Consider the following 25,107-nt stretch of genomic DNA (forward strand, 5'->3'; position numbering starts at 1 on the left):
CTTGTAACAGATAAGTGAACTATAGATATGTAGATATAAATCCATATGTATTCCTGTTAACCCTTTGGGGCCTAGTTCCTGGGCCTTTTGTGTATCCATATGCTCTCGCGCTACCGTCCACAGGATGGATATGGGGTGCACAATAAACTAGCCACTTCGGTGGCAAAATCTAAAATCTCTACACATATGCTGCTATGTATGATAATTCTATGTAACTGTATTTGTGTATACCTGAATAAACTTACTATCTGAATAAACTTACTTGTTGAGTGACGGTAGTGTGGACGCGGCTCCTCACTCGTCTTCCACAACAACTTCTCCACCAACAACAAGCAAGACAGATTATCTTTTGCAGGAGAAGAAACCTCCAAGTAAACTGCACGTAACCAGAGGGAGAAAATCTCTCACGACTTCTCCGTCCATTATGGTGTTCTTAGAAGCATTTGAGGATTTTGAGAAGGCAGCCGAGCGTATATATCTCAACGCCCCAATGAGGGTAAGTGAAGGCTGGTGGTGACCTCACACTGGAGATGTTATAAGTAAGTTTATTCAGGTATACACAAATACAGTTACATAGAATTATCATACATAGCAGCATATGTGTAGAGAACCTGGGATAACCCAAAAAAGTCAGACAGAGTGACTTATTTCCATTGGGGTCCTTTTACCTTATTATTATAATATAAAGGTTATAATATTTTTTTATTATTCTATAATGAAGATAACATCTTATTATCATACTAAAAAGACTGTCTACTACACGAGGGTCATTAAGACTATCTACAATACGAGGGTCATTACTAGGAATAAGGTAAAATTTACACGTATGTTAGCTAAAAAATAGAAAATCATTCCCCTCCCTTTCTGTAGCTACATTCATCAGACACCTTTTGGCACTCTTCTTGAACTGGTTCATGCTATGACTGGCTTTGACATGTGCGGGCAGTCTGTTCCATTCCTTTATTGCAGTACAATAAAAGGTGTTTGAAGCCTGGCCACTGACTGTGGCTACTACAAAGTTGTGCTCTCTCCCCTTAATACTATGATTGCTTTGGTTCCCAACCTTGACAAAATTGACAGCAAGATATTCTGGACACTGTTTGTGAGCAATTTTATAAACATGATTTAGCTTCAGTTGTTTTACTCTGTCTTCAACATTCAGCATATCCAACTGCTGTAATTCATCCTGGCCTACATGTTCTCTTGGGCCCAGCCCCAGGATGAATCTTACCAGGATGTTAGTAAGCTTATTTAGGTATAGATATACATAAATGGTTACACATTATCATACATAGTAACTTATGTGTAAAGTACTAAGGATAATCCAAAAAAAAGTCAGAGAATTATTTCCAATGTGACTTACTGCCTTAGGTTTTATTTTTTAGGTAAGCCATATAAAAATGTTCTGCTGTATATATAAATAATTTATTTTCATCACTGAATACCCCTCAAGGTAGGTTCCTTGATGCTGGTGAGGGGCTCTTGATCTAGGGAATTGGATTTTTGCTCTAGCTTCCTGAATTGAACCTGAATACCTTCCACATCCTCCCACAAGAACTGTATAATCCTACGGGTTTAGCGCTTCCACCTTGATTATAATAATTATAATCACCACTGAATATTAAGACATTGTATATAAAAATTATAGATGTACCCTTCAAGAAGGATGCTTGATGCTGGGAGGTGGAGCTACCTTCTCTACTGGGACTAGTCCCAAATTTACACATGAAAATCACTCCTTGCGAAAGCAAAAGACTCGGCTGGAGATACAACATCCCCCCAATGAAAAGCAGGGGTGCCATGAGTACACTAAGAGACAACACAATAAGTGTCAGGTGCCCAAGACTGTTCAATTGTCTTCCAGCATACATTTGGGGGATTACCAATAGACCCCTGGTTGTCTTCAATAAGGCACTGGACAGGTACCTAAAGTCAGTACCTGACCATCCGGGCTGTGGTGTGTATGTCAGCTTGTGTGCAGGCAATAGTAACAATGTGGTTGATCAGGCCCTGATCCACTACGAGGCCTGGTCACAGACCAGGCCCTGGGTGCGTTAACCCTTGGAACACCCTCAAGGTATGCTCCAGATATACTCCAGGTCACCAAAGGTAAAGGATATGATGGCATCTATTTATGCCTGTGTAAAAATAAAACTGTAACAGGTACCCCAATGAAAAAAAGTCACTTTTACTTTATTGGGTTATCCTAGGTTAAATTCTACATAAATTTATCCATAACAGCATTGTAAAAGTTGCAAATTATGTAGGAGGCCCAAATAAAAATTTACTTGTTAACCACATCAAGCATTTATAAAAATGGCTAATATATGTTTTGCTTATACATGTATTTCAAGAATCCCATTGAAAATGTCATAGACTTTATTGGGTTATCCTAGGTTAAATATACAGTTTACTATTTTGTGACAACAGCACCAACTGTGATACCATCAGCCATGATTGCCACTAGCATTGACACCACCTCCAGCTTTGACACCAATGGCATATGTACATCCACAGACGAACTGAATGTGGAACTGACAAGAAAGTACAGTGCTTCATTTGTACCAAATGTTTCACAATTTGATGATGGTAATAGTGGAATTCAGCCAGATTGTCCAGTAATAGATAATTCCACTGAACTTCACTACTTTCATTTATTCATAGAGACACACTGATGACTATTATTGTTGCCTAAATAAATAACTGTTACAAGTACACAGTGGCTGACTTTTATGTTTCACTGAAATCACGACTTTGAAAGTGGGACACTATTGTTGCTGAGGTGTATCTCTTCTTGGGAACACTAATACTGATACCATACACCCATAAGAATAATACTGTATGTCTAAGTATTGGAGTGCAGACATTCATGTATATAATCAGGATACAACTTGGAAAAATTAACCGTTTCATTTACAGTATTAAAGAATAAATGCACTACATACAGTATATACCTTTTTTTGTAGAGGTTAGTTTGTTTTTGGTGATTTTTAATAGTATTCAATTTTTAGTAGAGCTTTTGTAAATTGCAAGGGGGGAGTGAAGTAGGGATGACATTAATACTGTATTTTTGTATTTGAGATACTAGAAGTGTTGCAGTGTAAAGTAAATAAGATAGAGGACAGACAAATGTAAACAGCACTTTTGTGAAAGTAGTGTCCAGTTCATGTAATAATACTGGCTCAGTGTGGTGCCAACATGTTACATCAGCCTCGTAATCCTCACATAAAATAAAACGCTGCATAGGTTAAAATTTTATGTATTGCATACCTAAACAAACTCTTCACATTAATAAAAATGCTCTTACTAAACATGTTTACATTTACTATCTGTATACATGTATGGAAGCAATACAAACTTTACTATACAGTGGACCCCCACAAATTTGCAGTTCCAAATTCGCGGATTTTTCCTTAGAACCTAACTAATAATTGTTCGTGAAAATCCCTGCAAATTCGCAGAATTTGGGGAGGCCTTTTTCGTGGTAATATATAATTTTTTATGCGTTTTAATGCTAAATATTAAGAAAAATATTTAATAATTTTGTAACATAAATATTAACGTAAATTCAGCAATATTTCCATATAAAATACACTAATTCATCATCATCATCATCTTCAATTATTCATTATTGGCAAGTACCTGTACATTTAACTTCACTTTTACTAAATTAAATTATTACCGTATATTTACTGTATGTATACCAAAGAAAATGGGGCTGCATGAATTACAGTATACCAAAGAAAACGGGTTTTCATGAATTACAGTACATATGGGGGTAACATCGGTATTTCACATTCTAGCACTGCAGAAGACATAGCAGTATGGGTTTATCTTTACATTCTTTTTTTTTTTTAAGGGTGATGTATGAAGCCGAGTCTGAAATTAAATCAAAGTGTTTTGGGGACATATTTAGGGTTTAAACTGTAAAAATAGGCATTTATAGGCTTTTTTTTTTTAACCGCGTCCAGAATTCGTGGTTTTTCCAAATTCGCAGGTGGTCTTGGAATGTAACCCCCGCGAATTTGGGGAAACTACTGTACTGCTTTTATTACTATTATTTCTTTAATCCCAGGAAGATGTAGGTAGTTCCTTGTGTCAGAAATCTTTCCTACAAGAATTGACCGAGGACACTGAATCTGCACTCTCTAGAAAGGCATAAAATTAAGGAGGATATGATTGAGGTGTATAATTGGAAGACTGGAATAAATGAAGGAGGATGTAAATAACATGCTAAAAAATATTTAACCAAGACAGGACTCACAGCAGTGGGTATGTGATATTAAATGAACACATCTTCCATGGAGGGGTGAAATGCTCTTGTTGCCTACAGTGATACAGTTCATGCAGGTTATACAAATTAATGCAATTGCACGTTTTTCACAATCCATTTAGATCTGTGTGTATTTACCTCTAGACATTTGGTAAGATTCATTGTGACAGTCTGGTTCATTTCTCAACATTCTAATACCGAGTACAGTGTTAATTTCAACAATCCTATCACTGATACTAGAAATACCAAGCTCCTTTCTCATATTAAGAACCTTTGTAGATTTGGGACACCCAAGAATAGTACTGAGAGCTTTATTCTGCATTAACTCCAAGGGTCAGAGAGAACTTTCCCTAGCTAATATCAACATGGGAGCAGCATAATCAATTAAGGACCTAACATAGGCTATGTACATCATTCTCATGATTCTCACATTAGCACCATAGTTGGGGTTGTAGCCAGCAACAGCTTTGAGAGCATTTAGCCTGTCTTTGCATTTCTTATTTAGTTGTGGTATAGTGGATTTGTTAAAGGGTACATCTACACCAAGATATCTGTAGGCTTTAACGTAGCTAATGATTTCACCCTGCAAATAGATGGGTGGGGGATGTCAGTTTGCTTGTTAATATCTTTGTTTTAGATGAAGATATTATGAGGCCTAGTCAATTACAAATTGCTTGAACTTCACTAAGAATGGTGCTCATCTTCTTATGCCCTGTTGTATGTATCATGATGTCATCAGCATAGCTTATAGCTATATGTTTAGGTGAGGCAGGTAGAGCATTTAGGAGAGCATTAATCAGAATATTAAATAGCATGGGACTAAGAACTCCTCCCTTTAGTCTCACTTCTAAAGCCTTGATAAAGGACAGGATACTCTATTTGACAGGTATCCTATTATCCAGCAGAGTAAGCTACCACCAATATTCATTTTGGCTAGTTCATGTAGTATAACGGTTCTGTTCGCAATATCAAATGCAGATTTTAAATCAAGAAAAGTGGTAAAACTAGTAGAGGTGTGTGCAGTGAGAAAGGTGGAAATACAGTTCTGCACACTTTTACCTTTCGTGAACCCATAGAGGTAGGGGGAAAGTTGGTGTCTGATTCTGTAGTACAGTCTGTTAAGTATCATTCTTTCAAAGGTTTTACAAAGACAACTAGTTAAGGAGATCGGTCTAAATGTATCAGGCTGTTGGGGCTTAGGGATAGGCACAATGAGACTATTGGTCCAGGAAGTAGGAAGAACGCCCTCAGTGTAACTGAGATTATACAGTGCCAGCAAAGGGTTATCAGGCACATGTCTTAGAGTTCTGAGAATATCATAGGTTATACCATCCTCTCCAGGAGCAGTTGATCGACCTTTAGTTAATGCATTATCTAATTCATAATTGGTGAAGAGACAATCACTCTCATCAATATTTTGGCTCATAAAATTAATCAGTTTCAACATTTCTTCAGAAGTACTCTCTAAATTTTTTCTAATATGAGATGGAAGGTTTTCATGCCTGGATGTTTTGGACCAGTCATTTATGAGGTCATTTGCTTTTTCAAGAAGAAAGGGATGAACAACATTGCCAGTCTTTTTCCTGGTTATTTTATTTATACCTTTCCAAGCCAAACTTAAAGGGATGGACTTACTTAATCCACTAACAAATTGTTCCCATTCCTGTTGCCTAAGTCCTGCAAGTCCCTCCAAAGAAGCTCATTGCTAGTAATCCCTTCCTTAAATCGCTTGTTAAAGCAACTGCTCAAGAAGAAATTTCTCGCCTAGCTGGTAGTAATAAGTTATCACAAGTTATATACACTGATGGATCTAAACAGGAGTCTTCTGGCAGGGCTGCATCTGCTCTTGTTGCCACCTCCCTAGTTAAGAATGATAATAAATTTGTTGAGTTAGGCATAAGAATTAACAACTGGGCGTCTACACTGCAAACTGAATTGTTTGCAATCCTAATGGCGCTAAAGCTAACCTATGACACCGAGCTTGACTCTATCATCATTACTGATTCTATGTCATCATTGAAGGCTCTTGACTCATATTATGACTCCAATAACATGCTCATTGGAGAAGCCAGGTATAGATACTCAAAAATAAAGGACAAAGGAATTAATGTACAGTTGCTATGGATCCCATCACACATTGGATTAGTCCTTCATGATAAAGTTGATATGTTAGCCAAGAAGAGTAGCCAGAAGGAGAATGTAGAATATAACTTTGGTACAACTGTGTCTAGCATTAGGAATAATATTAGGAGAGAAGTAAATAATGAAGATGATTGTTATAGGAATGCAGTTAGAAGCCTGAGTAGATCTATAACCCACCATGATAACATGAATGTAGATAAGTATGTTTATGGAGCAACGTGCAATGTGAACAGACTGACTGATGTTGTAGTGGCCAGGCTTAGGCTTGGTTACAAGTACTTCTGGCAGTTTGGGAGACACAGATGATGATCAAACTAAATGCAAATTATGTGATCAGGCATATGGTCACTGTCTTGAACACTATGTGCTTAATTGTCCACTTATTGAGGAATACAGAGACAGACAGTATAATAACCTATGTGACATGTCAAGATATCTTATTAATGAAAATAAGATACTAGATATACTAAGCAAATTTCCAAAATTTGCTTGTAACAGATGAGTGAACTATAGATATGTAGATATAAATCCATATGTATTCATGTTAACCCCTTGGGGCCTAGTTCCTGGGCCTTTTGTGTATCCATATGCTCTTGCGCTACCGTCCACAGGATGGATATGGGGTGCACAATAAACTAGCCACTTCGGTGGCAAAATTTAAAAAAAAATCTAACAGCAGTGGGTTCAAGTTGGAAAAATTTAGATATAGGAAGAATATAGGAAAGCATTGGTTTGGTAATAAGAGTTGTGCATAAGTAGTGTCATTGAAGCAAAAACCTTGTTTAGCTTTAAAAATAGGTTTGACAAATACACAAGCAGGTGTAGGTGGGTGAGTTAGGCCTACCTAGCATCATCCAGTAAATAGGCCTGAGTGGGTGTGACTTGGAGCTGCCTAGCATGGGCCAGTAGGCCTGCTGCAGTGCACCTTCTTTTGTTCAACATCAAGGCACCCCCTTCCCCCTTCCTCAGTGGAGAGACATGTCAGGATGCTGCCAGTTGGTGGAAAAAACACAAATGCAGTGAAGTCATGTACAGTGGAACCTCGGTTTTTGTATGCCCTAGTTTTCGTAGGATTCGGTTTTTGACGACTTTTTTCATCGAAATTTTGTCTCAGTTTTTGTACATCTGCTTGGTTTTCATAGAGTTGATAATGGTCTGCTGTACCAAACACGTCTGCCTGCCCGCACTCACACAAAGCATCTCACTTGTTCTGACTCAGTCTGGCTTTGTTTCTCGTTGAGTGAGCATTGTGCGAATGTGGCTTGTTTAGTGATTAAGGACATGTGTGCAAACTGGAATGAGTTGCAAAGTTTTGTGGAGAAATATCACCCTAACAAACCTGTTGCAAGCCATGTCTGTAACATGTTCAATGACAATGCCCTGTCTCATTTTAGGCAAATCTTAAAAAGACGCCAGAAACAGACCTCTGTGGACAGATTTTTTGTGCAACAGGGGTCCAGTGACTCAAGCTGGTCCTAGTGTCAGTAAAAGACAAAGAAGAGAAGTAACCCTGGATAGGACCTTGATACCTGAAGTCCTTATGGAGGGGGATTCCCCTTCCAAACAATAGTCTCTCCTCCTCCCTCTCCCCTCCTCGCTGTCTTCCATATATACCAACAAGAGTCTTCAACAAAGGTAAAAGTGATGTTAAATGTTCATTTATCCATTTCATTAGTCATTTATATTTATTTCTCATTGTTTTCTGTATGTAAAACTATAGTTATTCTCTATAAAATGTATTTTTTGTTAATATTTTTGGGTGTCGAATGGATTAATTGGAGTTACGTTATTTCTTATGGGAAATATTGTTTCAAATTTACGTACAATTCGGTTTTCATCAGACTTTCTGGAATGAATTAATCACAAAAACCGAGGTTCTACTATATTTGTACATTTGACCTAACAATTGGGTTTTATTAAGCACCATTCAAATGTGTGTAACATTGTACATATAAAGTACTTCACTGCATTTTTCTTTTTCATCACTCTCCCTTGAAGGATTTGCTCTATTAGATTGTTTTCCCCATAATTCAGTACAACAAAGATAGGGCAATATTAAATTGTAGCTCAAGCACACTCTTTGCTTTATTTATTTAATTTTGACATTACTTATTATTTTTGCATATACTGTACAGTACTAGGTTCAGTTGAGCTTATTAAAAAGCACAATATTTTTGTGTCATTGTTTTACAGAGAAATTGTAGTTTACACTGTACAGTATGCGGTATAACATCATTTTTCCTTTTGTGCAGACTCGATGTGTAATGAAGTATAACCATAGTAACAGCTGCCTCAAGGTGAAGGTAACTGATGATCATGTGGTAAGTAGTTATGTTTAACACTGTATATCATAGAGTAGTAGCTAGGGAATTCCAGGAAAAAACTGCCAATATTTTGGGATTTAACATCCTCCCATCTCCAAATCTCTTCATATTTGGTATTCAAGATTGTCCTTTGTTCTAAACTTGAGTCTGTAAATCTTAACTCGTTCTGGCCTAGAGGTCATGAGCTATGACATAGGATGATAATTACACCTTTGTGTAATCATCATCCTATACATGTACTTTAAAATAAAATACAGTACAGTATATATACAGTGGTCCCTCGCTTTTCGTAGTTCTCGGCAATCGTAAATTTCGGCAATCATAGGCATATTTTCGTATAAACATGGGCTTGCTTTTCATAGGTTGACTCGCGAGTCGTAGTTCATCCGGGATGCGTACCCACGGCGTGAGCCGTGGCGGCAGCCAGTCTGGCATTGTTTACCAGTGAGCGAAGGTCCCCTCACATGCTCCAGCGAAATATTTCATAATATTCCATTTATTTTAGTGCTTGCAAGTACTAAATAAGCTACCATGGCTCCAAAGAAAGCTCCTAGTGCCAAGCCTGTGGTAAAGAAGGTGAGAAATACAATTGAATTTAAGAAAACCATCATTGAACAATATGAAAGTGGTACAAGTGTGGCCAAACTGGCCAGGATGTATAAGAAACCCTACACAACCTTATGTTCCATAGTGGCCAAGAAAAAGGAAATAAAGGATGCTGTTGTTGCAAAGGGAGTAACTATGCTGACAAAAATGAGATCACCAGTACTCGAAGAGGTTGAGAAGTTATTATTGGTGTGGATAAATGAGAAACAATTAGTAGGAGATACTCTTATGACTTTGATTATTTGTGAAAAGGCTAGGCAGTTGCATGAAGATTTGGTAAAGAAATTGCCTGCAAATAGTGGTGATGTGAGTGAATTTAAGGCCAGCAAAGGCTGGTTTGAGAGATTTAAGAACCGTACTGGCATACACAGTGTGGTAAGGCATGGTGAGGCTGCCAGTTTGGACCACAAGGCGGCTGAAAAATATGTGCATGAATTCCAGGAGTACATAGAGGCTGAAGGACTGAAACCTGAACAAGTGTTCAATTGTGATGAAACAGGCCTCTTTTGGAAGAAAATGCCAAAGAGGACCTTCATTACACAAGAGGAAAAGGCAATGCCAGGACACGAGCCTATGAAAGACAGGCTGACGCTAATGTTCTGTGCTAATGCTAGTGGGGATTTCAAAGCAAAGCCATTACTAGTGTACCATTCTGAAAATCTCAGAGTGTTCAGGAAAAACAATGTTATGAAGAATAAATTGTGTGTGTTTTGGAAATCTAATAGTAAGGCATGGGTCACGAGGGAAATTTTTGTCGAGTGGTTCAATGAAGTGTTTGGCCCTAGTGTGAAGGAGTATCTCCTGGAAAAGAAATTGGATCTCAGGTGCCTTCTAGTAATGGACAATGCACCTGCTCATCCTTCAAACTTGGATGACCTAATTTTCGAGGAGTTTGGGTTCATCACAGTAAAGTTCTTGCCCCCGAATACCACTCCTCTCCTCCAGCCCATGGACCAGCAGGTCATTGCAAACTTTAAAAAACTCTACACAAAAGCAGTGTTTCACAGGTGCTTGACTGTGACCACAGACACTCACTTGACCCTAAGGGAATTTTGGAGAGAACACTTCAGCATCCTCCATTGCATAACCCTTATAGGTATGGCTTGGGAGGGAGTGACTACCAGGACTTTGAACTCTGCCTGGAGAAAATTGTGGCCAGATTGTGTCGACAAGAGGGATTTTGAAGGGTTTGGGACTGACCCTGATGAGCCTGTCTGTTGTAAAATCAATTGTGGCACTGGGGAGTTCCATGGGGTTGGATGTGAGTTTGGAGGATGTGAAAGAATTGGTGGAAGACCACAACGAAGAGCTCACCACTGAGGAGCTGCAAGAGCTTCAGCAGGAAGAGCAACAGATCGCAGCTCAGAATCTTGCTGCAGAGGAGGAAGAGAGATGGAAGAAGGTGCCTTCTTCAGAAATTAAGGAGATTTTTGCAATGTGGGGTAAGATGGAAAGATTTATGGAGAAACATCACCCTAACAAGGTTGTTGCAAGCCATGTTGGCAACATGTACAGTGACAAAGTCTTGGGCCATTTTAGGGAAGTGTTAGAGATGCCAGAAACAGAGCTCTCTGGACAGTTATTTTGCGAGACAGGACTCCAGTGACTCTCAAGGTGGTCCTAGTGGCATTAAGAAACAGAGAAGAGAAGCAACCCCAGAAAAGCAATTGCTACCTGAGGTGTTGCTGGAAGGGGATTCCCCTTCCCAACTATAAACAATCCCCACTCTCCTCCTCCAGTCTCCCATACACTAAGAAGAATCTCCAATAAAGGTAAGTGTTATGCTGTTAATGCTTCATTCATCATTTCCCATTGTATTGTTTATGTACTACATGTATATTTCATGTAAAAAAATTTTTTGTTTTAATACTTCTGGGTGTCAGGAATGGATTAATTATATTTACATTATTTGTTGAGAAATGGCATTACCAGCTAAGTTTAAAGAGTTTGTACGTAACTTAGAAAGACAGCTCATCGCCTGCACAGCCGCCCCTGCAGACGAGGTCTTGAGAAGCTGTCGAAGTCATCTCTCAACGGGCTGTAAAGAGTTATAATTTGTAAGATTATAAATTACCCCTAGGGGGTGTTATATCAGCATATTTCATACACTGATGGCTGACAAACTTACTTGTGTGGACTCAAAAGTCTGCCCCTTACTGCCGACTATAGGTTGATTACAAACTCCTTGCGACTCAAGAACTGCGCAGTCCCCCGTACTACAAGAAATTCGTAACCTACCTTGCTCTTGTAGCGTGAGCTATGGTGTTCTTCACACCTTCGACAGATATCGGTGACTTGATAGAAGCTGAAGTGTCCTTGGATGTCCACGTCTTCCATAGTCTAGGAATACGCACACTGGTACACTGTTCCACAAGATTTGTCTTTATTGTTCACGATCTTATCACTAAAGAAGCTGATCACACTTTTCTTAAGTGTTTATTGTGTTTTATGAGACACTTTGTTCACACTAACGCACAGATCGTTCTTTGCTGGTTATCCTGGCGTCAGTGTCACTCTCAGTAGAGTCAAAAGTAATCTGAAGACGCCACAGCGCCCCATGCCGTCACTCCCCTAGCACAAAGAAAAAGCTGACCTAGTACTTTTGCTTCCTTGCCACTTCCTCGATGAAGCAAAGCAGAATGTTTGATTCTTGCTGTCTTAAGCATAGACAACAATGTCCACTATCTTTACCATGGTAACAAAGTGGGAGCAGGATTTTCCTTAATTGTCCTGCCAAAGTAAGAGATGTACTGTCTCTTATTAAAATACACTCTGCAACACTGGACTGCAAGGAGCAACGGTCACTTGACCACGTCGCATACTCGTACGGCATCTGTGATCAATTACTCACTGTAGCAGTAAACAAGATGCTTGCCCCTTCTGAGAGGGCTGGGCCCCTCAGGGCTGAAAGGGTTGAAAGGGACTGAAGGGGGCTGATACCCCCCTCCTGGAGAAAATTTCTCCACATTATTTCTTATGGGGAAAATTGATTCGCAAATCGTAAATTTCGTTTCTAGTAGCTCCTCCAGGAATGGATTAATTACGAAAAACAAGGGACCACTGTATATTTTTTAACATGGCTGTCTCCCACCTAGGCAGGGTGACCCAAAACTGAAACACTTTCACCATCATTCACACTATTACTATTTGGAATGCACAGCATATATGGATTCCATTCATGCAAGTTTTGATCCTCCAAGTTAAAAATTTAATGTATGATCTCTTGATGAGGAAAATGTATGCAAGGAAGGATATTCACTGTTTTGAAATAAATGTAAAAAGCAAAAATAGTGCATGACAAGGCCTTCATTCTGGATGCACTTTTTCAGTTGCATTGACATTCACTGTATAGAATATCTGTATAAGAGAGCTAATTATACAGCTTAAGTTCTGGTGGCCATTAACCCCCAACATCATGCTTGTATGAATGCTTGTACAGTACAGTGTTCAAAACATTGTTCTAATAAATATACATAGAAATTTACAAATATTCAAAGAATTTGCTATACATTATATTCCACATGTTAGAGGTAAACTTATGAATATTATTTAGAATTTTCAGATATTTTGAAAAGGAGACAGCCAATCTACCATGGTAATCCATAGACTTGAGTCCATAGTTATGAATGAACAGTATGTGCTACAATACAGCCTCTCCTCACTTAGCGACATGCTCGTTTACCGGCGACTCGGACTTATGACAGGTTCTCTGACCAGTATGCATAACTAAATAATGTATATTAGAGCTGATTTTCTCTATTCTGATTATTATAATATACAGTACATTATAAACATTTAACCCTTTCGGGGTCCGTCCCATAGATCTACAGCTTCACGTAGTGTCCAAACCGTAGATCTACGCCAAAATTCTAGCGCCGTCAAATTTAGCACGAAAGCGCTCATAGGCCTACATGTGAGAGAACGGGTCTGCGTGGTGGGTGTGCGCCATAAACAAAAAATCTAGGCGCCCGCATAGCATTGTGGGAACGCCGGCTCGGTTACCTTTGTTCACCATGCCTCGTCGCAAGTCAGCTCTCACTCCCCGGAAAATTGGGACTCTCCTCTTCCTATCTTGATAGTTCTGACACTGATGGAAGTAGAAATGAAGACGAATTCTACGGCTTTGATCAGTTAGTGACCGAAAGGAATGACCAGGATATTGATAATAGTGCAGAAAACCCTGACAATCCTCAACCTTCTACCTCTGGTGTGGGCACTCGTGACTCACGGTCGGTTGTGCCTCAACGCAAGAGAAAACTAATATTTTCGCGTGGCCCGGCCTCTGACTTCAGTAATGATGATGATAGTGACGTGGATTGTGATTTTATTGCGCTCGACGGTCATTCGAGTAGTGATAGTGAGGAATCATATTCACCAGTGAAGAGTCGGTATGTTCGCCGCTGCATGCGCTCGGGTAGTGTACCCTATGCTGTACCCAGGGGACGGAGTACATCCCGTGGCCCTACACCAGTTTTAGGCAGTGATAGTGAGGATGATGTGGCTACACTTGGCATGGATAGACCACAGGCATCAGTGGATGGTGGTAGTGGTGACGGTAGTGGCACCGCCATGCGTGACTCACCAGCCCACGCTGGGACCCACGCTGCTGACTCGTCAGTTCAAGGACAAAGCGGAGCGTCAGCCACCAGCCCACCACAACCACCCGCACAACCAGCCTATGATGTCCAGTATCCACCAGCAAACCGTATGTGGGATTGGCAGCAAAATCCCAATTTTGTTCCCAAGCCTCACCACTTTGATGACTCTCAAAGTGGAATTCTACCTACTTGTCCCCTTGGAACCACGGCCAATGAACTGGAATTCTTGGAATTATTCTTTGACCAGCCATTGATGGAAACTATTGTCAGGGAAAGTAATAAGTATTTTGAGTACACCATGGCAAATACGATCATATCACCACAGTCAAGACTACACAGGTGGAAAGAGACGACTGTTGCAGAAATGTATTTGCTTTTTGCAACAATAATGCTTATGCCTCATGTCAATAAGCATAATATAAAAGCATACTGGTCCACAGATCGGCTAATTTCTACCCCGGTCTTCAGTGAAATCATCCCAGTGAACAGGTTTATCTTACTCTTACGTATGTTGCACTTCTCCGTCTTAGGAACGGAACTCCGTCATCGAGTGAGGAGAGGCTGTATTCTAAACATTCTATACTATTAAATGCATTGTAGTGTACATACTTGTAAATGCAAAAATCACTACAGAAAATTCCTGTACTGTATATCAAATCTTTTCAGCTATTATGAGTCTTAAAAATTATTAGTGCTGAATATAATTATAATATAAATTATTTAAAATGGATAGGCATACAGTACAGTATTGCATTTATCTAGATTTCAAGATGTTTTTTTATTAAATTCTTCATGAAAGACAATGTAGAAACTGCAGAACATTAGGAGAGTAAAAGGCAAACTATTACTGTAGACAAGAAATTTTCTGTTGAAGAGAAAACTCAGTTTTCATGAAGTACTGTCACCAGCAGAAAATACCTCAAGAATCAGAGGTTTCATAGACCATGATTAATTGTTTACAATTTGCTACATCATCTACAGTCTTCCTCTCCCCTCCCTTCTGTATATGTCCTTCCCTTAACAGCTCCACCTTTCTTTCTCAACCATTGCTTTTTCTTTGAATATATTAATGTATACTGAGAAAAAGGCTGCATTGAAAAAATTTTATCAATTAGTTCTTCAAAAATAGTATATTACAGTACAGTGGAACCTCGGTTTTCATATGCCCTGGTTTTTGTCGGATTCGATTTTCGACGACTTTTTGCGTCAAAATTTTGTCCTAGTTTTCGTACATCTGCTTGGTTTTCATAAAGTTGCCATACCAAACAAGTCCGCCTGCCCACACCCACACAAGGCATCCCATGCATTGTGACTCAGTCTGCCTTTGTTTCTCATTGAGTGAGCATCACCCTGCTCGTTCATCCGAAACATTTCGTAATATGTAATCCGTTGTTTTTTGTGCTTGTTTATTGAGTGCGACTGATAAATAAGCCACCTTGGGGCCAAAGAAAGTTCCGAGTGCCAGCCCTTTGATAAGGAAGGCGAGAAACACGATAGAATTCAAGAAAGACTCGTAGCAAAGTACAAAAGTGGAATGAGTTGCAAAGTTTTGTGGAGAAATATCACCCTAACAAAGCTGTTGCAAGCCATGTCTGCAACATGTTCAATGATAATGCCTTGTCCCATTTTAGGTAAATCTTAAGAGATGCCAGAAACAGACCTCTCCGGACAGATTTTTTTGTGCAACAGGAGTCCAGTGACTCTCAAGCTGGTCCTAGTGCCAGTAAAAGACAAAGAAGGGAAATAACCCCCAATAAAGCCTTGATGCCTGAAGTCCTTATGGAGGGGGACTTCCCTTCCAAACAGTGACCTTTCCTCCTCCTCCTCCTCCCCTCCTCGCTGTCTTCCATACGCCAACAAAAATCTCCAATAAAGGTAAAAGTGATGTTAAGTGTTCATTTATCCATTTCATTAATCATTTATATTTATTTTTCATTGTTTTCTGTAAGTAATACTATAGTTATTCTCTATAAATTGTATTTTTTGTTAATATTTTTGGGTGTCTGAAATGGTTTAATTGAATTTACATTAATTTCTTATGGGAAATATTGCTTCAGTTTTCGTACGAATCTGTTTTCGTCAGACTTTCTGGAACGAATTAATCACGAAAACCGAGGTCTCACTGTATTAGAATACTGAAAAGGATCCTGAAGGTAAGTGTTACAACCACTGGAAAAATCATTTTAAAATTATAACAAACTAGTACACACTGAAGACAGGACACCACAAGTTTAAATTTGCTCTTGTAACTAAAAATAGATATCCACCAGTATTCTAAATTATAGGCTCCTTGACTTTGAGCTACATTTATGATCGATAATAAGGGTTCTATCCATGCAACCCCACCTGAGAGCAGACTTTCTGCTTCATTAATATTTCATTTAAAGTAAGTACATTAATATATTAAATACAGTGGACCCCCGCATAACGGATGCCTTGCATAGCGGACAATCCGCATAGCGGACGCTTTGATCGCTAAAATTTTGCCCCGCATAGCGCCCAAAAACCCGCTCAGCGGCCTTCGTCCGAGACGCGTCCAATGTGCGGCCTGAGCCACGCTCACATGTTCCGCGGGTGGCATTGTTTACCAGCCAGCCTCCGCGGTAACATCCAAGCATACAATCGGAACATTTTGTATTATTATAGTGTTTTTGGTGATTTTTTTCTGGAAAATAAGTGACCATGGGCCCCAAGAAAGCTTCTAGTGCCAACCCTACAGCAATAAGGGTGAGAATTACTATGGAGATGAAGAAAAAGATCATTGATAAGTATGAAAGTGGAGTGCGTGTCTCCGAGCTGGCCAGGTTGTATAATAAACCCCAATCAACCATCGCTACTATTGGTGGTACAGCTGCTGCTGCTGCTGTATCACCGTCAGCTGCTGCTGCACTGTCAGCTGCTGCTGCTGTACCACCGTCAGCTGCTCCTGCTGCTGTAGTACCGTCTGCTGCTGCTGTAGCATCATCTGCTGCTGCTGTAGCATCGTCTGCTGCTGCTGTAGCATCGTCTGTTGCTGCTGTAGCATCGTCTGTTGCTGCTGTACCACCGTCAGCTGCTGCTGCTGCTGTAGCATCGTCTGCTGCTGCTGCTGCTGTAGCATCGTCTGCTGCTGCTGTAACATCGTCAGTTGCTGCTGTAGCATCGTCTGCTGCTGCTGTAGCATCGTCTGTTGCTGCTGTAGCATCGTCTGCTGCTGCTGTAACATCGTCAGCTGCTGCTGCTGCTGCTGTAGCACCGTTGTTGGTGTGGCTTATTGAGAATACCAAGAAACAATTAACCCCAGAGGATTTGCCACCCAGGATAGCCCAAAAAAGTCAGTGTCATCGAAGACTGTCTAACTTATTTCCATTGGGGTCCTTAATCTTGTCTCCCAGGATGCAACCCACACCAGTCGACTAACACCCAGGTGAACAGGGAAAATGCCTGGAACTAGTGCTCATATTGGTGAATTTAGAGCCAGCAAAGGTTGGTTTGAGAGATTTAAGAATCGTAGTGACATACACAGTGTGATAAGGCCTGTTCTGGAAGAAAATACCAAACAGGACCTACAGTACTCAGGAGGAAAAGGCACTCCCAGGACACAGTGTCTCATCAGTCATTGCTGCATCTTCAATAAAGGTAAGTGTCATTTATTCTTCATTTAGTAGAGTAGTACATGCACAATATATATTGTGCATGTACTACTCTACTATTGTGCATGTATCCTTCTCTTTGTGTGTAGGAAAATGTATATTTCATGTGGTAAAATTTTTTTTTTCAAACTTTTGGGTGTCTTGCACGGATTAATTTGATTTCCATTATTTCTTATGGGGAAAATTCATTCACATAGCGAACATTTCGCATAACAGCCAGCCCTCTTGCACGGATTAAGGTCGCTATGCGGGGGTCCACTGTATATGAAAATAAGAAAAAATTTTGGAGCGAGTTAAACAACTTAAGAAAGCCTAGAGAATGAATGGATTTGTCAGTTTAAAACAGGGTAAGGGAGTTAGTAGATGGGGAGATGGAGGTTTTGGGTAGATGGCGAGAATATTTTGAGGAACTTTTAAATGTCAACGAAGAAAGGGAAGCGGTAATTTCATGCACTGGCCAGGGAGGTATACCATCTTTTAGGAGTGAAGAAGAACAGCAACTGGAACTGACGGGATCATGACAGAAATGTTAAAAGCAGGGGGGATATAGTATTGGAGTGGTTGGTATTTTTGTTTAATAAATGTATGAAAGAGGGGAAGGTACCTAGGGATTGGCAGAGAGCATGTATAGTCCCTTTATATAAAGGGAAGGGGAACAAAAGAGATTGTAAAAATTATAGAGGAATTAGTTTACTGAGTATACCAGGAAAAGTGTACGGTAGGGTTATAATTGAAAGAATTAGAGGTAAGACAGAATGTAGGATTGCGGATGAGCAAGGAGGTTTTAGAGTGGGTAGGGGATGTGTAGATCAGGTGTTTACATTGAAGCATATATGTGAACAGTATTTAGATAAAGGTAGGGAAGTTTTTATTGCATTTATGGATTTAGAAAAGGCATATGACAGAGTGGATAGGGGAGCAATGTGGCAGATGTTGCTATATGGAATAGGTGGTAAGTTACTAAATGCTGTAAAGAGTTTTTATGAGGGTAGTGAGGCTCAGGTTAGGGTGTGTAGAAGAGAGGGAGACTACTTCCCGGTAAAAGTAGGTCTTAGGGATGTGTAATGTCACCATAGGGCTCTGGTGGCCTGGTGGCTAACGCTCTCGCTTCACATGGTGAGGGCCTGGGTTCGATTCCCAGCAAGAGTAGAAACATTGGGCGTGTTTCTTTCCACCTGTTGTCTATGTTCCCCATCAGTAAAATGGGTACCTGGGTGTTAGTCGACTGGCGTGGGTCGCATCCTGGGACACTGACCTAATTTGCCCAACATGCGGAGCATAACAAGGGGCTTTCTATATACTAGTAGTATGTCATTGATATCAGCTAGGCCTGTATACCATGTACATGTACTTGTAGTAAATAAAGATATTATTATTATTATTATGGTTAATATATTTATAGATGGGGTTGTAAAAGAAGTAAATGCTAGGGTGTTCGGGAGAGGGGTGGGATTAAATTATGGGGAATCAAATACAAAATGGGAATTGACACAGTTGCTTTTTGCTGATGATACCATGCTTATGGGAGATTCTAAAGAAAAATTGCAAAGGTTAGTGGATGAGTTTGGGAGTGTGTGTAAAGGTAGAAAGTTGAAAGTGAACATAGAAAAGAGTAAGGTGATGAGGGTATCAAATGATTTAGATAAAGAAAAATTGGATATCATATTAGGGAGGAGGAGTATGGAAGAAGTGAATGTTTTCAGATACTTGGGAGTTGACGTGTCGGTGGATGGATTTATGAAGGATGAGGTTAATCATAGAATTGATGAGGGAAAACAGGTGAGTGGTGCATTACAGGTATATGTGGAGACAAAAAACGTTATCTATGGAGGCAAAGAAGGGAATGTATGAAAGTATAGTAGTACCAACACTCTTATATGGGTGTGAAGCTTGAGGTGTGAATGCAGCAGCTAGGAGGCGGTTGGAGGCAGTGGAGATGTCCTGTCTAAGGGCAATGTGTGGTGTAAATATTATGCAGAAAATTCGGAGTGTGGAAATTAGGAGAAGGTGTGGAGTTAATAAAAGTATTAGTCAGAGGGCTGAAGAAGGGTTGTTGAGGTGGTTTGGTCATTTAGAGAGAATGGATCAAAGTAGAATGACATGGACAGCATTTAACCCTTTGACTGTCGCAACCCCCAATCCTGAGGTGTCTCCTGGTGTCGCAAAATTTAAAAAAAAAAAAATTATTTTTTCTTATGAAATGATAGAGAATCTTTTCCCAATTGTAATGACACCAAAAAAACGAAATTTGATGGAAAACTGGAAAACTGATGGAATTATGCTCTCGCGAAGTTAGCGACCTCGGCGCTGTTTACAAATCGGCGATTTCGCCCACTTTGAGCCCTATTTTCGGCTAATTCCTTTGTTCCAGTTGCCCAAACTCATAGCTATTTCTTTATTACTCCATTTTTTCTATCGATTGAGTACAAGAAACTGCCCATTTACCAATTTCAACTACCTAATAATGTGGTCAGAAATTTGCAATTTGGCCAATTTCATGAAAACTAAAAAATATGACAATTTCAAAATAAGGTCCAGAATGAACAATGCAGACATTCCTGGCTCTAAAATAACATTTTCTTTGCTCATCAGTCATGTCTCCAGGCCCCTCTGATATTACTCTTGCTTTCTATTTTGAATTTTTATTCAAACAAAAAATAGAAGACTTACTATTATGCAGACTACTGCAATACTGTAATAATTGTATAAATAACATCAACCCATTCATGACTGCATATTAGAATGGCTAGTTGGACATTTATTGGACAATGGCATCATTTGTTTACTTTTGAACATTGGCAAAAATCAAACATTTCCCCTAATTTGAGCTCCATTTCTAGGTTCTTTTTATAGTAAAATCAATCAAAATCACCTCTATTTCTATAATATGTTTTCCATTCTATCAAATGAGACCAAGAAAACGAGAATACAACCATAAATACTATACGAAAATAGACCACAAAGTCGGCATTTTAATTAAAAAAAACGGTCGGAGTTTTTTTTTTCTCATTATGCACTGCGTGCTCCAGGATTTTTTTTATATGGTGCACACTGACCACACAGACCCATTCTCTCACATGTGGGCCTACCAGCTTTCTCCTGCTTGATTTGAAGCCGCTAGAATTTATGAGTATACATCAAACACGGTACTTCGTAAGACGTATATATACGGCCGCGACAGTCAAAGGGTTAAATCTGTATGGGAAGGAAGGCGGGGTAGAGGTCGTCCTCGAAAAGGTTGGAAGGAAGGGGTAAGGGAGGTTTTGTGGGCGAGGGGCTTGGACTTCCAGCAGGCGTGCATGAGCGTGTTTGATAGGAGTAAATGGAGACGAATGGTATTTGGGGCCTGACGATCTGTTGGAGTGTGAGCAGGGTAATATTTAGTGAAGGGATTCAGGGAAACTGGTTATTTTTATATAGCCGGACTTGAGTCCTGGAAATGGGAAATACAATGCCTGCACTCTAAAGGAGGGGTTTCGGGATAATAGCAGTTTGGAGGGATATGTTGTGTATCTTTATACGTATATGCTTCTAAACTGTTGTGTTCTGAGCACCTCTGCAAAAAACAGTGATTATGTGTGAGTGAGGTGAAAGTGTTGAATGATGATGAAAGTATTTTCTTTTTGGGGATTTTCTTTCTTTTTGGGTCACCCTGCCTTGGTGGGAGACGGCCGACTTGTTAATATATATATATATATATATATATATATATATATATATATATATATATATATATATATATATATTTTTTAAGAAAGCAACAGGTCCCAGTGGGTCTTCCCATGCTACTGTTTGTGTGTGTATAGATAATGTATCTGTATTCAGCATTTGAGCATAAGAGTATTAATAAAATGTAAGTAAAATTATATTATTATTATATTATCACACTGGCCGATTCCCACCAAGGCAGGGTGGCCCGAAAAAGAAAAACTTTCACCATCATTCACTCCATCACTGTCTTGCCAGAAGGGTGCTTTACACTACAGTTTTTAAACTGCAACATTAACACCCCTCCTTCAGAGTGCAGGCACTGTACTTCCCATCTCCAGGAAAATTATGTTTTTATGTATTAACACTGAGTTTTTTTTTTCTAGTGTGTTCAGTACCAGACTGACAGTCAACAAGAGCTTAAGAAGCTAGAGAAGTTGATAAGCAACTTAATGAAACATATGGCATCAGGTGAAAGATAAGATAATATTCCTTTTTTATGGTTAATGCTGTACTTCTTTAGTTTGTTTTCTTAGTAGGATAATAAAAATGCATTAACATTCTTTTTTTAATTGACATAAGCCAAAAAAAATTCTGTATCCATTTTTCAGATCAAATAACTATCTGAATATATTTTTGGCAAGATTAATCTCTTAATTTCAAGAAAAATCGTGATGAAATTCTGAATAGGAAGTTGTACACTTATAATTATAATGCAACTTGATTGGCAGAACTGATCCTGTATGACTGGTTGTGCTACACTGGCACATTTGTCAAAAATCAGTTTGATTATCAGGCAAGTAGAAAATAGGTCTTTTGTATACAATCATTACCTGATGTGAATTTTAGTTTCCTATTTACTGCCCATTTAATAGTCTTGTAATTAAATGAGCAGTAATCATTTCTTGCTGGTGTATCGAAGTGAGTTTAAGACAGTTGCTAAATATTAGGATTCACACTGATGATACAGTAAATTATTTTTGGACATCCAAAGTAATTTTTAATATAGTACAGTATCTATTTAGCTGCATTTTCCTTACTGTGGTTGAGGGCCACTTTGAATATGTTGTAAACTACTTTATTCACACCAATACTCAATTCTGGGCTCCAGAAATATCCCAACTCATGCATAGCACTTAAGTATTGCCTCTATTGCCACCTCGTTTCTAGTCTGAGCTGAAAGCTCCAGTTGCCAACCTCGTATTGTAAACACTGGTTTCACCTCTCTCATCCATGAATATGTCCTTAACTAGCACCTCATTTTACCAGGCTCTTGGGAAGTCCTACACTGTCTTCAGAATTGGTGGCAGTTCTCACTTATTTCTTACTTTATGGTAGCTCTGCAGTTTGAACTGTTCTCTTTTGGAAAGGTTTGGCTTGTTCATGTACATGGATCCTGTGAATACCCAGTGTAGGAGGGGAGCATTGTTCATTGGCAATATGGCATTAGGAACCTTTCTGTCAATGAGGACTATGCCCACCAAGACAATTTACCCCAGCTGCCTTTTCCTGTGATCTCCAGCAACTATCTTTGAACGGTAAAATTTATAAATGGTTTGCCAGGCAAAGTTCCATGTCTGCCTTATCTTTGTTCATAGTAGATCAATGACTTGATCTTGGAGATTTTAGTAAATAGTGATGTGGCATCAAGGCTGACTAATTTCTTGTTCATGTTGAGTAGGTCTAGGTGTATGTTGCTGGTGGTGCCTAGTAATTTGAACATGTTTAGCAAGGGTACCCACCAGAGTTTGGAGTGCTCCAGTACTAGTTGTTATGGAGCTTGTGGGAATGTTGGGCTTGTGCATTTTAGGTTTACTGTATTTTGGCTGGTATAGGACTGAGAAGAATAAGATGGTAGAGTTTCTGACCTTTTTCAGACTGAGGATACATCATGCATCATTAAGGATCTGTTAATTTTTTTTTCGAAGATTTGTTTTTGTGTGTATGTGTTGTTAGTGAGAGGTTCCTCCTTCTAGTTGTAGTAGTTGTGCTCATGACCTCTCCTTTCTTAGCAGTGTCAGTTCTGATGTCTGTGGCCTAGGCAAGTCTCATGAGTGCCATGATGTAATGTCAAGATGGTGTAGGCTTAGATGGTTCCAAGAGAGCTACAGTGAGTATACCCAGTATGATGCCTTTCTGTAAATTCAAGTTTTTGCTGGTAATGGCACATAGTCGGTGAAATGTGTAATAGGGATGCACTAAAGTATTGGTATCGGCTAATTTTGATGGGATTGGTATCAATAGTGGTATCAGTGGGTATTGGCCAGTTATGTTGGCAGAGATATCGGCCCAAAACTGAATATAGGCATCAGAATTTGTTTTGTTATATCTCATCCCTATTGTTTTGTTTGGGTTCTTGGAAGCCTGTAAAGAGCTTAAGCCCTAAGAAAACCTGAGCAGAATATTAATTTGATTACATAAAGACTGGTTTTAAGAAAAGCTTTACACAGGATATGCTCACTGTAGCTCTTGGAACTAAAGTCTACACTGCCTAGATACTGCATTGTGGCACTCTAGAACCTCACCCAGGGCAAAGACATCTGGCATTTAGCAAGCATTCACACTAAATACATATCCAAATTATTAGGCACCATTAGAAACACTTTCGACACCACAGTATAAAGAGCATCAGTATTGAAAGAAATTAGCCAGCCTCAGTATCTCATAACAGTTCAATCAAGGGAAGGTGCTAAACCAATAGGGTTGTATAGTGATGGTCCCTCCAGACCAAGCTTTTGGAAATCTCACTGAATTTTTAATTTACTTTAGTTTTTTCTTCAGTAATACCTTTTACAGACAAGTTTGGCAGGGCCATTGGGTCACCAGTTAGTGTTGTCCTTACCAACCTGAGTCCCAAGAAACTGAGCAATTTTCCATCATCTCTCAAACTATTACATGTCTATTTTATAAGCAAATGGGGGTACTCCACGGCAGTTCCTTACCATCATTCCCCTCAAATAAAAAAAAGGTCGTAATGCTGCTTCAAAACAAGTCTTGTAGCCCCCTTCAAATCAGATAACCACCCAAGAACTCCCACCCCCTTCTGTATAGAAATTCTGGCACTGCCCCTGGGGGAAGGGACACTCCTACACTTGTGGGCAGGCATACAGGACAATGTATTATTGCTGTGAGGTAATTTGTTACTTCTTTCAGTTTGAGTGACTAATTTACACATGTGAAAGACTAACAAAAAAAAAAAAAAAAGTGTCATAATTAAAACATTTAATGTACAATATAGCAATTTGATATTGTGATCCAAACCATCATAGGGAGACAATATAGAAAGACAGCATACTGCAGCCTCTTAAGGGAGATCCTCTCCAGTAGATACTAAGAAAGAGTAGGGAATATGGCTATTTAAAAGGAAAACATTGTACTACTTACCAGAGGTACATCAAGCATAGAAGAAGAGTGGGGTTGTGTGTGTAGTGGGGGCTGTGCAAGCTTTATACTAAAGTCGTTTTGAGATCTGGGGCTGAAATTTAGATTTTACGAGCAAACTGTAATTGTATCTGGTCTCTACTGCCCTTGTGAATTGTTTAAGTTGGGTTTGAATGAGGGTTCATTCTAAAATCTTATGTTTGAAAGTGCAGTGTGCACTCTGAATAATTTCAGCATACTTTTATAAGTTTACTTGTCTGATGGGCTGGAAAGCTGTAGTGTTCTCTAGAGAATATCTTACCAATATTTTGTGTTCGGTCATTCTGATGGGTAGGTCTTGGCAGTTTCTCCTTTGCAGATGTGTTCTTTGTTGCAAGGTCTGAGTTTTTGATCTGTTTGTAGGTACCATCTGTTTTGTTAGGATCATAATCACTATTCCTGTA

The 25,107-nt window shown here is 39.3% G+C and overlaps 1 protein-coding gene across 1 annotated transcript; it reads left to right on the forward strand.

Moving 5' to 3' along the window:
- Positions 1–257: 257 nt before the first annotated feature.
- On the forward strand, positions 258–24,551 carry Srp9 (signal recognition particle 9). Its single transcript, XM_053787988.2, has 3 exons — positions 258–496; positions 8,668–8,736; positions 21,670–24,551. The coding sequence occupies exons 1-3, from the start codon at positions 425–427 to the stop codon at positions 21,763–21,765; spliced, it is 237 nt and encodes a 78-aa protein (XP_053643963.1). The 5' UTR covers positions 258–424; the 3' UTR covers positions 21,766–24,551.
- The last annotated feature ends 556 nt before the right edge of the window (positions 24,552–25,107 follow it).

Source organism: Cherax quadricarinatus, chromosome 46 (assembly GCF_038502225.1).
Source record: "Cherax quadricarinatus isolate ZL_2023a chromosome 46, ASM3850222v1, whole genome shotgun sequence".
Lineage (NCBI taxonomy): Eukaryota > Metazoa > Arthropoda > Malacostraca > Decapoda > Parastacidae > Cherax > Cherax quadricarinatus.